Source organism: Phascolarctos cinereus, unplaced genomic scaffold (assembly GCF_003287225.1).
Source record: "Phascolarctos cinereus isolate Bilbo 61053 unplaced genomic scaffold, phaCin_HiC Scaffold_4;HRSCAF=312, whole genome shotgun sequence".
Taxonomy (NCBI): Eukaryota; Metazoa; Chordata; class Mammalia; order Diprotodontia; family Phascolarctidae; genus Phascolarctos; species Phascolarctos cinereus.
In genome coordinates, this window is record NW_027555847.1 from 597,875,843 (window position 1) to 597,890,660 (window position 14,818).

Genomic DNA, 14,818 nt, shown 5'->3' on the forward strand with positions numbered 1-14,818 from the left:
TGAACATGTTGCACATAGCCTAGCCATGTCATTGTGTTGTAAAGGACCTTGTTCTCTTTATACTGGAGGCAATTCAAATATACATCTGCTCAAGACTATGGCATATTTTCCTAGTAATTTGATTAAAAATATAGTTTGTTTTTTAATTTAAAAAAAAAGAAGTTAAAATATGGATTATTAAATAACAACTGATTATTAGGTTAGATTGACAGAGCCAAACTGTTAAAATGATCTGAGGAAGGCCACTGATATACAAGTAAATATTTTGAAATGTGGAATCAGTCAATAAACATTTATTAAGTACCTATCATATGCTTGGCACGGGGCTGAGTCCTAGGGATACAAAGAAAGACAAAATAAAAATCCTTGTTCTCAAGGAGCTCACATTCTAATACAGGAGACAGCATGCAAATATCTATCTACAAACAAAATATATGTGTATATATTCATATACACATGAATATATACGTATATATGTATGCAAGCATACCTTTTTTATTGCATTTTGCAAATACTATGTTTTTTACAAATTGAAAGTTTGTGACAACCCTTCATTGAGCAAGTTTATCAGCACCATTTTTCCAAAAGCATGTGCCCACATCATGTCTCTGTCACATTTTGGTAATTTCCTCAATATTTCAAATTTTTTCATCATTATTATATCTGTTATGGTGATCTCTGTTCAGTGATGTTACTATTGTGATTGTTTGGGGTGCCACAACTGTGCCCATATAAGATGGTGAACTTAATTGATAAATGTTGTGTATATTCTGACTTCTCCACCAATCAACTGTTCCCCTGACTCTCTCCCTTTGCTTGGGCCTTCCTATTTCCTGAGACACAACAATATTGAAATTGGGCCAGTTAATAATCCTACAATGGCCTCTACATGTTCAAATGAAAGGAAGAATCGATTGAAAAGGCAACCTTCATTGTTGTGTTATTTTAAGAAAATGCCACAGTAATCTAACCTTTAGCACCACCACTCTGAGCAGTCAGCAGTCGCTAACACTGAGGCACGACCCTGTACCAGCAAAAAGGATTACGACTTATTGAAGGCTCAGATGAGGGTTAGCATTTTTTTTAAACAATATTGTTTATCTAAGATATGTGTATTTTTCCAGATATCATACTATTGCACTCTTAAAACTACAGTGTAGTTTTATATGCACTGGGGAACCAGAAAATTCTTGTGACTTCCTTTATGTAATATTTGCTTTATTGCTAGGAGGTGTAGATGAAGAAGAACATTCCAGATATGGGGGGCAACTGGAGCCTGGAGATAGAATGTAATTTGTGAGACATAGAAAATAGACTAGTGTCACTGATTCATAGACTATGTGACAAGGAGTAAAGTATAAGAAGATTGGTAAGATAGGAAGGGGCCAGGTTACAAAGGGCTTTAAAAGCCAAACAAAGTATTTTCTGCTTGATCTTGGAGGTAATAGGGAGTCATTGGACTTTATTGAATAGGGGGTGCTATGTAGAAATGAAAAGTTTAATTATTAAGAGACTAATCATTTTAGGATTTCCCCCCTTTTCACTTTTGATATCTTAGTTTATAAAAATTAAGTTTCTTGTTGTTTGGTCACTTTTTAGTCATGGCCTACACTTTGTGACCTCTCTTGGAGTTTTCTTGGCAAAGATATTGGAATGGTTTGCCATTTCCTTCTCTAGCTCATTTTATAGATGAAGAAACTGAGGCAAACAGGGTTAAATGACTTGCTCAGGGTCACACAATTAGTATGTGTCTGAGGCTGGATTTGAACTCAGGAGGGTAAATCTTCCCGACTTCTTGGAACTCTTTCCACTGTGCCACCTAGCTGCCCCATGATAAAGTACTATTATATTTTCTAGACTTTTTTTTCCTTTCAAAAGCTTGGTTAAATGTATAACCTGGTAGACTTTCATTTTCCTTGGTTATCCACAGTTAAATTAAGTCTGTTTTTTTTTCCTGATGTAATCTTAGTAGATACCACCAATCAATTGAAAGTAACTGCCTAAATGTATTTTTAAAAATTAGTAGTATTTTATTTTTTTTTCCGATTACATGTAAATACAATTTTCAACATTAATTTTTTGAAGGATTTTGAGTTCCAAAAATTTTTCCCTCCCTCCTTTCCCTCCTTCCTTCCCAAGATGACAAGCAATCTGATATAGGTTATACATGTGCAATAATGTAAAACATTTCTGCATTAGTCATGTTGTGAAAGGAGAAATAGAACAAAAGCAAAAAAAAAAAATCACAACCCCCCCCAAAAAAGTGAAAATAGTATGTTTTGATCTGCATTCAGACTCCATCTTTCTTTGGATGTAGATAGCATTTTCCATTATGAGTCTTTTGGAATTGTTTTGAATCACTGTACTGCTGAGAAGAGCTAAGTCAGTCATAGTTGATCATTGCACAGTGTTACTGTTAACTGTGTACAATGTTCTTCAGGTTCTTCTCACTTCAGTCAGCATCAGTTCATATAAATCTTTCCAGGTTTTCCGAAGTCCACCTGCTCATCATTTCTTATGGAACAATAGTATTCCATAACATTCATATACCACAACTTGTTCAGCCATTCCTAAATTAATGGGCATCCCCTCAATTTCCAATTCTTTGCCAACACAAAAAGAGCTGCTATAAATTTTTTTGTACATGTGGGATTCTTTCCCCTTTTTTATGATCTCTTTGGGATACAGATCTAGTAGTGGAATTTCTAGAACAAAGGATATGCAGTTTGATTGCCCTTTGGCCATAGTTCCAAATTACTCTCCAGAATGGTTGGATCAGTTCACAACTCCAGCAACAATGCATTAGGGTTAGGTTCTAAGTTCAAAAGCTGTCTCAGACACTTTTCTGGGCACATAACCCTGGGCAAGTCACTTAACTGCTCTCAGACTCAGTTTTCTCACCCACAAAATGGGGATAACAGTAGCTACCTGTAGGATCTGTAGGGTTAAGAGATAATATATGTGAAGCACTATATCAATATTATTATGATGATGGTGACATTCAGATAGATGGAGAACCTATAGATTAGATATATTTGTCTATTTATCTATCTGTCCCTTTTTATTTTTATAGCAAAGGAAAAAGGCTCAGAGAGGTAAAGTGTGGCTAAGATGAACTAAAACTCAAGTCTTGCTGCTGCGTTAGTCTTTACCAGCATACTTTGCTCTGTCCCCACCATTCTATGACAGAAAGCACTATTATCTGCCAGTCCCCCCACATATAAAAGTAATCTTCCTAGCCAAGAACAGAAGGTTTTAAACAGTGATGTAGAGAAGGGTACCAGGGTGTATGAGGAGAGCTGTATTATGCCTGAGAAAAAGGACATTGGCATCCAAATAGAGAGGCAGTTCTTTTCTCTGTAAAGTTAATTGGGTAGGAGCTAATGCTTTGAAAAGTGAATTCCCGACAGTGGGAGAAGCTGAGATAGTTTTGAAGTCTAGCCCTTGGAGAATCTATCATCAAAAGGGAAGAAGTCAGAAAGTGAGTCATGAGAATATATGGAGAAAAAGATAGAAATTACCAAAGATTTCAGGAGGAAGGAAACTCTGTTAACAAATCTTATGCAGCCGTAGATATATCAATAGGGAGATATTTATACATAATGGAAGGTGGCCATCAGAACATCATCACTTGACCCAACATCTATGTATATATATTGCAAAACAAAGAAATTGAACCGTCATCTGATAAGACAAGGGACCCTGTTGATTCTTAAGAGAACAGTAAATCACAACAGCATGTTTCCAAGTGGTTCAAAAGAATTGAGTATCATGAAAGCAGGATTAATGGCTTATATAGCAGAGATAATTAGCAGAGTAGAAAAACTTGAATCCAAAGTAGTGAGTTTCTCCCCCCCCCACCAAAAAAATTAAAAAGCAAAAGAGGATATAATTGATTGGAAATATAATGTACAGAAGTGAAGGATAATAAGAAAACAGAAAGTTCAAAACAAATAATGTTAAAATAAATCATGATCTCTCTAGAAGCAAAATATACTAATCTTGAAGATAGGCTGCGTAGAAACAACTTAAGGATCATTGGGCTCTCGGAAGTATATGACAGTTCAGAAAAATCTAAATATAATAATAATAATAATAACAACAATAATGACTAATGTTTATATAGCACTTATGAGTTAGGCACTGTGCTAAGTGCTTTACAGTTGTTATTTAATTCAAGAAATAATATAAGAAAACTACTGTGAGAACTTGTTAATACAGAAAACAAAGGGTCAATTAAAGAATCCACACACTGTCCACAGGAAAAAAAAAACCCAGGCTGCAAATTCCAAGAAAAATAGTGATTAAATTTAACAATTCCAATGAGAAAGAATAAATTTTGCAAGCAACAAGGAGAAAGACTTTCAAATATAAAGAAAAGAATATCTGAATAATTTAAATAAATAGTATTTGAATGATAATTTAAATGTATTCTGTGCCTACTAGAAGTAACAGAAGGGAATGGAATACTTTTCCAAAAAGCAAAGAAGCTCAAGAAATAAACAAAGGTGACGTACTCTATAACTCTGAGTCTAAATAAACCATGAGAAAGATGGATTTTCAACAAAACAGATATATTTACAACATTCCTAAAACATGCAAACCTTAACAAGATGATTTGATTTGCAAACATGCCAAGTAACAGAAACAAATAAGAAATACAAATATGATTACCAAAGAATTTGCAAATAAAGAAATGAGAAACTCATGGTCTTAATGAATTCATTGAAATGAATTATTTTTTTATTTAAAAATAGATCAATAATTTGATTGCTTAAATCAATTATTTGATTTAACAGTTAATATCAAAGATTTAAAGAACTGTTAATACCAATCCTATGCAAATTATCCTCAAAAATTTAGAAAGAAAACAATTTAGCAGACTTCTTTTGTGAGAGAAATACAGTCCTAATGCCTATTTCAGGAAAATACAGAGGAAAGAAGGAGGTCTATAGATTGATATCATTAATATTGATAAAAATATTTTAAAACACTCTTGTCAAGGAGACTACAATAATTCTTCCAATAAATCATTCATTAAAACCAACTTGGACTTATACTAGTGATGCAAGGATGGTTCAAATTTAGGAAAACAATCAGTACAATTTATAATCACATTAAGGACAAAAAACATGCGTGTTCCATGATTCTCTCAATAGATGCAGAAAAAACCTTTCACAAACACCAGACTCATTTATGCTAAAAAAAAGAACACTTCTTTTTTAATATCATAAAAGTAGCAATCTAAAACTAAAAGAAAGCATCATCTGCAGTAGGGATACACTAACCAGCAGCTTTCCCTGTAAATGTAAGAGTAAAACACAACTCTCCACTTTCTCTGCTATTATTTAATATTGTTCTAGAAATGAATGCTATAATAATAAGACAGGAGAAAGGATTTCAATGCACAAAGACAGGTAAAGAGGAGATAAAATTATTCTTTTTTGCTGATTATATGATTATTTGCATAGAAAATTGTAGGAAATCTGTAAAGATACTAAATGAGAAAAAAAAAACTTCAGCAAAGTGGCAAGCTACAAAATAAACCCACAAAAATCGGTAACACGTCTATGTAATGGTAACAAAATTCATTAGGCAATAATTGAAAGGGAAACTGTTAAAAAAAACTATAAAATGCATAAAATAAAGCATATAAAAAAACACACAAATTTCTTGTATCAATTTAATCGCAAAGTACCTCTTAAATGAAGTAAAAAGGAACACAAGTACCTGGAGGAATGCTTACTGCTTATGGCTGGCCTGATGCCATATAATAAAAATGAGAGCAGTTAATTTACAAGTTTAATTCTATACCAATCAGACTATCAAAGGAATACCATACAGCAGTTGTATTCACCTCAAATAGAAATAGTGGGGGTTGGGAAAACTAAACCATACATAAGTATTTCTGTGGTCTGCATATTCACTTAGAAAACCATGTATTAATCTTATGTATGTTCCACTGTATTTTTCATCTATTTTATTAAATATTTCCCAATTACATTTTAATTTGGTTCTTATCACACTTATGAGTGTTGCTTTGTGTTTGACACCTGTGCTTCATAGAACTAAATAAAATAATAACAAAATACATTTGTAGAAACAAAAAAATGGAGAATATCAAGGAAAATAATGAGAAAAAGTTGGAATTATAATAGAATAGCATTTCCATATCTCAAAATCATATTGTGAAGCAGAAACCATTAAAATCTTTTGGTATAAGTTTAAAAATAGAGAAGTAAATTCATGTAAATGACTAGACGAAAGAAGCAGAAGCAGTGAAACTCAGTAATATAGCGTTCTACAAACCTCAAAACATAAATTAATTTTGGAAAAAAGAAACTCTTCCTATTTCATAAAAGCTTGTGGGAACATCCAGAGAAAGAACTATGGAGTCTGAATGCAGATTGAAGCATATTATTTTCTCTCTTTTTTTCTTTCTCATGGTTTTTTCCTTTTGTTCTGATTCTTCTTTCAGAACATGACTAATATGGAAGCATGTTTAATATGACTATACATGTATGCCCTATATCATATTGCTTGCTCTCTTGGGGAGGGGTGGGAGAGGAAGGGAGGGAGAAAAAATGGAACTCAAAATCTTATAAAAGTGAATGTTGAAAACTATCTTTACATGTAGCTGGGAAAAATAAAATACCATTAAGTAGGGGGAAAAGCTTATGGGGAAAACTGCAGAGCAGTCTGGAAGAACTTACACTTCATCTTATGCCATATTACAAAATAAATTCAAAATGGTTACATAAACTTAATATCCTATCATATCATAAGAAAATCATACCACAAAACTCCCATAAAAATTAGAACAGGCAAGTCTTATACCTTTCCCAGCCATGGGTATGAAATATATTATTATTCATCAGTGGGTAGAGATAGTTGCAGAAGATGAAGTAGATAATTGTCATTAAGTGAAATTACAAACCTTCTTTCAAACAAACAATAAATGCATCTATAATAGGAAGGTATGCTATGGAATGGAAATAAATCTTTGTATCACATTTCTCTGATAATGATTTTAGAGTTTTAATATATAAGAGTTATAGACAAATAACATACATATATTCTTATATGTGTATATGTCTAGATAAATAAATAGCTCTAGGTATATAATCAAAATACTATTCCTTATGAAGAAAGCATCACCTTCCTCTTTACCAGATAAGTCAAACTACCAGTTAATTAGGTAATAAACATTTATTTAGCACCTACTATGTGCCAGGAACCACTACCAGTTCTACCCTGATGGAGATAGCCCAGGATGCTGAATCTAAGAACCTTGAAGAATAGCAGTGTCCCTCTGAACAGAAAAGGAAGGGAAAAAAAAAAACCTCCTTTATTAAGTGCCTACTATATGGCAGGCACTGTGCTAAATGATTTACAGATATCTCATTTAATCATCACAACTCTGGGAGGAAGGTGCTTTTACTCCCACGTTTTACAAATGAGGAAACTGCAGTAGACAGCGTTATTGTGACTTGCTCAAAGTCACATAGCTAGTAAATGTCTTAGGTCAGGTTTGAACTCAGGTTTTCCTGACCCAAGGCCCAGTACCCAAATCCACACTGCCAGCTAGCTATATAATGATAGTAGCCAGCATTTATCTAGTACTGTAAGGTTTGCAGAGTGCTTTACAAATATCGTCTCAATTTATCTTCACAATAACCTGAGAGGTAAGTGTTATTACCCCTATTTTACAGATAAAGAAATTGAGACTGAGAATGGTTAAGTAACTTGCCCAGGATCACACCACTAGTAAGCATGAGGCTGGATTTGAACTTATATCTTCCTGACTCTAGGTGCAGTACTGTCACCTAGTTTCCACGGCTTGGTAGCTGAAATCCTCTGGACAGCAGACCGAAGATGGTGATCTTAAGCATTTTACAATGATTATCTTATTTGGTCCTCAAAACAAACTAGGGAGGTCAGTGTTATTATCCCCATTTTAAAGAGGAAGAAACTGAGTTTAAACTGAGGCAAATGGAGTTTAAGTGACTTGCCCAGTGTTTCGCAGCTTGTAAGTGTCAGGCTGCATTTGAACTCAGGTCTTCCTGATTCTGGGCCCATTTCTGTATTCACTATGCCACCCAACTGCCTATAAAGCAAAACTTGTGAAGGAGGAGCCATCCCCATCAACTGCTAACAAACTGCCACTCACAGGGCAGGTAAGCCAGCCTAACTGAAGCAGCAAGGCATTCTGAGGGAAAGACTGGAAAGCAGCATGTGCCAAACAGATCAAATCACAACTACTACCTTGGCTACTATCTCCTCTCAGAACCCTGATGGAGACAGCCCAGGACCCAGAACCCAAGAACCTTGGGAGTAGCAGTGCTTCCAGCTCAGTGCCCTCAGCCATCATGCTTGGCAGTAACCCTTGTGGAGGTGAAGCCTGGCAATTATTGTTAAGCGTGATATAGACACATCTATTGAAGACCCAGAAAAGAAAGTTCACCAGAATCCTTGGAACTATCAAATGTTTTAATGTCAGAAGCTGAAATGATTTTTATCAGTGTAAATGACATTAAAAAAAGAAATAAAACCATCTACTTTGCCCCTGTGTCCTAAGACCCTGGGACTTTATCTCTGACTTGGAGCTGAAACCTTGTGTATATTTTGTCTTTTCTTTTGGAATGTGAGCTCCTTATGAGGAGGGACAGTATTACATTTATATTTGTACTCCAGTGCTTAGCACATAGAAAGTGCTTAATAAATACTTTATTCATTCATCCTTTCTCCAAAGGATGGTCAAAGGATATTAACAGTTCTCCAGAGAATTTCAAACTTATTGATCATATGAAAGAATGATTCAATTCACTAATAATAAGAAAAAAATAAAAATTAAAACTATCCTAAGATTTCCTATCACACTCAGCAAACTGTCAAATATGACAAAAGATGGTAATAGTTTATGTTGGAGGGCTTATGGGAAGAGAGGCACATTAGTGTATTGTTTGTGCAGTTATCAATCAGTACAGCCATTTTGAAAAGCAATTTGGAAGTGTATATCATACAAATTAATGTGTGCATACCATTGACCCAGAGATGCCACTACTTGGCACCACTTCTAGGCATATATCTCAAGGATAACCTTAATAAGTAGTTCCCACATTCAACAACAAACATGTTGAATAATACACATATATAATCACTTTTTGTAGTAAGCATCTGGAAACAAGAGATGCTTTTGATTGAGGAATAGCTAAATTATTTTTGGTACATGATGTAATAAAATATTACTGTGCTGTAAGAAACAATGAATATGATAAATAGAATAATGGAAAAATTTATATGAACTGATATAGAGTTTATGGTAAACAGATCCAAAAAGACCCAATATACATAATGATTCCAACGATGTAAATGGAAGTAATAACTTCAAAAAATAAAAAAATGAATTGTGAAAAATTACGAAGAATAAGAATGGCCACCAAGAAGATAAATGAAAGACATATCTCTTGATTCTTTTGCCAGGGTGGACAGTCTGCTTGTATTTTAAGTGTGGATCAATTTAATTTATTTTGTTATTTTGTTTTTTCTCTTCACCTTTTTTTTGTAGCTCTCATGGGATGGGGAGAAAGAAAGGGTACTGGGAGAAATTTTTGCAGTGGAAAAATAAAAGATATAAATGAATATATATGTGTGTATATGTGTATACACATATATACACATGCATATATGTATGTATATACACATACACACATACATATAACAGAACAAAGCCACATTCAGACTTCGAGTTTTTTTTCCAAGGAAACTATAGAATTGTACATGGGAATTTGTCTTTTCTATCTCCATTAGAATGTAATACTTCATCTTTTAGGCCATACAAATGGTCAAATGCATTTAACTTTGTAAGTTTCTCTTATTTCTTGTCTTTGCAATTTGATCAAATGCAGCAATATTTGTAAAATGCTTAGGACAGTGCCTGTGCTTAATAAACAATTGTCATCCCCACTTCCCCATACCCATTAGTATTTCAAAGATTATACTCAGTTCTGCTCTCTATGTTAGGAATGCTTGAAAGATCTCCTTCTTCTATTAAAGATGCATTTTTCCCCTAATGAGATTATACTCAGTTTTGCAAGATTAATTATTCTTGTTTTTTTAAGTGTTTTTCTTTTTCAATATTTCCTGTCTTTTATGGGATTTCTGTTATGACCCACGTATAATCATTTGCAAAATTCTGTCATCTCTACCTTCCCAACATCTTTTGAATATGCTACTCTTTCTCCTCTAATATTGTCACCATCCTGGCTCATTAACTTCCATGCTTGGACTTGGAATAACCTGTCTGATAGGTCTCCCTACTTTAAGTCTCTCCCTATTTAGCTATACAATTGATATCCCTAAAGTACAGGTCTGACCATTCTTCCTCCTATTTGCTAAACTCCAGGGGCTCTCTTACTTTCAGCTCTCTGTTTGGCTTTTAAAGTCCTTTATAATCTGGATCTTTCCTACCTTTCCAGTCTTCTTAAACTGAATACCCCTTTCCATATTCTACAATCCAGTGACACTGGCAAGACACACCAACTTTGGGTATTTTCACTGGCTGTCTCTCATTCTTGGAACTCTTTTCCTTCTTATCCCTGCCTCCTGGCTTCCCTTGCCTCTGTTAGTCTCAACTAAGTCCTGCCTTCTGTAAGAAGCTTTTCTGGTCTTTCTAAATCTTAGTGCCTTCCCTCTCAGATTTTTTCCAGTGAATCCTCTGCATATCTTATTTGTACATAATTGTTTGCTTGTTGTCTCTCTTATTAGACTGTGAGCTCCTTGAGAATAGAGACTGATTTTTGCCTATACATCCCCAGTGCATAGCACAGTGCCCGACACATAGTAGGCACTAGATACTTGTTGACTTCTTCACTATTTTCAGTATAGACTTGCATGATTCTTCTGTGATTCTTTGTACGTGAACTCTGCCTGATTACACTATTTTTTTTTTTCTTTACCTGGAAACTTAGGATTTTGGCTATGCCATTCTTGGATATTTTTGGTTGCTGATACTTAGACAACACACATTTTACCAAATTTTACAACAGACATTATTACTAAACTGCATCCAAGTTATTCTTCTTTCTTTGGCAGAGTCCTAAATACCCATCATCAACTCCATACCATAAGGAGCTGAATGATATTTAGAGGGTGTATTCAGACACATAAATAATAATATCTTATACTCAGGATTACAAACTACTTTCATCACAACTCTATGAATTGTGTTTGTATAGTTGTATCATATATTTTGTTTACATATTATCTATGTATATTTTATGAGAATTATTAATAGCTAATATGCATTTAGTCCTTTAAGGTAAATATTTTAGATAATTATTTGGAATATTATATATATGTATATGTTTACATATATTCTATATGTTATGGTTAGAAATAGGGACTGGACATGTGATTTCTTTGATGTAAGGGACTCTATTGAGGAAACTCTGTCCACAAGTAAAAGTCAACACCTTCTCTTCAATTTATACTTTTAGAGAGGTTCTGAGGGCAGTAAGAGTTTAACTGACTTGCTTGGCATCTCAGAGCCAGTGTGTGTCAGATATGGAACTCAAACTCAGATCTTATTGGCTGTTAGGCGAGCTCTATATCTGCTACACCATGCTGCCTCTTATATGCATAAAATCCGTTATGATATTTCAGATACGTCATAAATACACACACACACATATCACATATGCACACACATAAACAGCTCATTAATTTGTAAAGTGATGCTTATCTATTAGGTTCTACATGTTAGCGTTGGTGTATTTTTTTTTTTGGTTTATTTTGCTCTCTTTTTTGTTTGTTAACTCTCTGATGTCATGGTCCTCTTCGAGAACAAAAGACAAACAGCAGCAAGATTATACTTGCTGTTGTTGTTTTTCCCTAATTTCTCTACTACAAAAGAAAATTTTACAATGTAGTTTATGAATATGGTTCACAGATACAGATGGTAATTGATGCTTTTTGTCTCTTTCAGTCGAACTGTGGAACAGGGACTTCGAGGGACACGGCCTTCTAGTGGACATTATAATACTATCAGCCGAATGGACAGGCATCGTGTCCTGGATGACCATTATTCTCCAGAGAGAGATAGGTAAATCTAATAAAATAACATTAAACACAATTTAAAAATACTTTTTTCAACTAGTTGCTTCATATTGAAAAATGTTTTAAACCTAAACCTATAATTTTTCATATTCAAAACAAAATTTCTTATATACAAGGTGACCGAAAAGTCTTAATATAGTTTTAAGCCTTAAAAGCTGTAAAATTATGAGTGCCACAAACAAAATATCATTTGAAAGTTTATTTAAATTTCTTTTGTGAATTTTAAATAATATTTTAAAAATTTTCATTTCAACAACACAGGCCACCCTTCCCTTATGCAACAGTTTCTGGCTGACACTTTTTTTGATCAGAGAGGAGGTCCTTTTGCTTAACTACTTTGGTTACCTGATCTATATCTATTAGAGTTTTTTGGGGTAATGTCAAAGCTCTCAATAACACATAAAAATATCATTCTTTGGATAATTTAAAGCTTCAGTCACTGAGCAACAGCTGATAAAAGTTATAGAAAGTCTGAAAATTGAGTAGACTGATGTGGTTATATTTAATTTTAATAAGAAACGTCAATATATTTTTGAAAAATTTAATTAACCTTTCAAATTTTGATGTTTGTAAGTTTCTAGCTTTTGTACTTTGAAAATTATTAAACTTAAAACTGCACTATGACTTTTGAGATACCCTGTGCACATACTTATATATATATGTATCTATTATATATGTGTGTGTGTGTGTGTGTGTGTGTATATATATATGTATGTGTACACACATATCTTCCAACCTTACCATGCCTCATTAATTAAATCCAATAAAATTTTATTAGGAAAGCATAAAAATCATCTTTTACTCACAATATTGGTCTTTAATTAAAAGATAGTAAATTTGCATATGAGATCCTTCTTGTTAATTTAAACAAAAATGAGATATGCTTCCACTTTCTTAATTTAGAGGATACATTGTTATGTAAGTATAATTTTAGTAGAATTATGTGAAAAAATAACTGGGACTTTTTCTGGTCAAGGTTTTAGAAATATTCTAATATTCTAGTAAGGTGTCATGAAACATTTTGCTTAATGAGATATTACATACAATAGAAATATTGTATCAATTTGTTAACATTTAGCTATAGTAAACATTTTAATTATTGGCAGGATTTATATTAAATCTCATTATTGGCTTTATCAGGCACAATTAGCCATAATTTGGGATATAGTAGTTGTCACAAGAATCATAAGAATATGAAAACTACTACACTCTAATTCTCATCTTCCTTGTGATTTCTTAAATTTGAGCAAATTTGTTAACATCTCATAAGACTGTAATTTTTCACATAGAGAAAGGGTATTATAATATTTTATTTCAAAGTGTTTCAGTCCAAATAGTTTTGCTCATCTGTGAAAGTACCTCATTCATTCTCTGCCCCTTTGCTCACACAATTCTTTACACATACAATCCTTTACCCCATCTCTTATTGTTGAAATCCTGCCCATTCTTCAAGATCCAGTGCAAATGCCATGTCTTCCACAAAGCTTTTCCTGATTCTTTTCATCTTTCACTTATTTGAATTCTCAAAGCTCTCTGTACTTTTCATATACATTTATTACATTCTCTTTGTATTATTTGTTTGTCTTATCCTCTTACCCTACTGTAAGCTTCTGAAAAAGAGATCTTTTGTATCTATATTGTATTTTTATCTGTCTCAGTACTTAGAAGAGTGTTTTGCAATTAGTAAGCATATAATAAATACTTGTAGAGTAAATGAGTGAATGAATGAACATGTGTTTGTTGTATGAGAGAGGCAAAAGGGATGTAATGGATAGAGCATGACTTTCAGAGACAGAAAGTCAGTTTCAAGTCCTGCATCAGACGCTTAATGGCTGTGTGACTATTGGCAGATCTTTTGACCTCTCTGTATTCCATTCAAATCTATCTGAGACTATAAGTTGTGGAACAGTTACTGAATTGCTTTGATGGAAATTTACTCACTAGGAATTCCTATACCAAAGAAAGGAGCAGCTAGGTGGTGCAGTGGACAGAGCATTGGCTCTGGAGTCAGGAGGACTTGAATTCAAATGTGACCCCAGACACTTACTAACTGTGTGACCCTGGGCAAATCATTTAAACCTGTTTGCTTCAGTTCCTGATCTGTAAAATGAGATGGAGAAGGAAATGGCAAACCACTCCTGTACCTTTGCCAAGAAAACCCCAAATGGGGAAGTCTGTAGGAAAACACACAAGTCTGTAGGAAAACACACAAGTAACCAAAATTAAAACCATATAGATATTGATAAAGTTAGCTTTCAGAATTCAATAGCACTTTAAGAGTTATTTATAATACCTTAATCCAACATATTATTGTTTGTAAGATACCTTTCCCACAGTTATTCTATAAGGTAGATATTACAAGTATTTATATTTCCATTTGATAAATGAAGCCAAGGCTTGGACGGGCAGTGTGGGAAAATGGATAGGGTGTTGGATATAGACTTAGGAAGACCTAGATGCAAATCTTTTCTTTTTGCCATGTGACCACATCCAAATCACTTAAGCTCTTTGTGCCTTAGTTTCCTTATTGGTAAAATGAAAATAATGCATGTAATGGCCTCCAAGGTCCCTTCCAGATATAAATGTCTGATTCACTGAGTTTTTTTCACTTAAGTCTCATGGGTATCATAATAATAGTTAGCATTTACATAGTTCTCTGGGGTTTGGAAAATATAATACGTGTGTGTGTGTGTGTGTGTGT

The 14,818-nt window shown here is 33.7% G+C and overlaps 1 protein-coding gene across 7 annotated transcripts in view; it reads left to right on the top strand.

Annotated features, from left to right (window-relative positions):
* RIMS2 (regulating synaptic membrane exocytosis 2) overlaps positions 1-14,818 on the top strand; it is a 539,971-nt gene that overhangs the window by 206,069 nt on the left and 319,084 nt on the right. For all 7 annotated transcript variants that reach the window (XM_078153700.1, XM_020969889.1, XM_078153699.1 and 4 more), the window contains exon 15: positions 11,987-12,103. In XM_078153700.1, the coding sequence (XP_078009826.1) occupies positions 11,987-12,103 (117 nt within the window). The remainder of the gene's footprint in view (positions 1-11,986; positions 12,104-14,818) is intronic.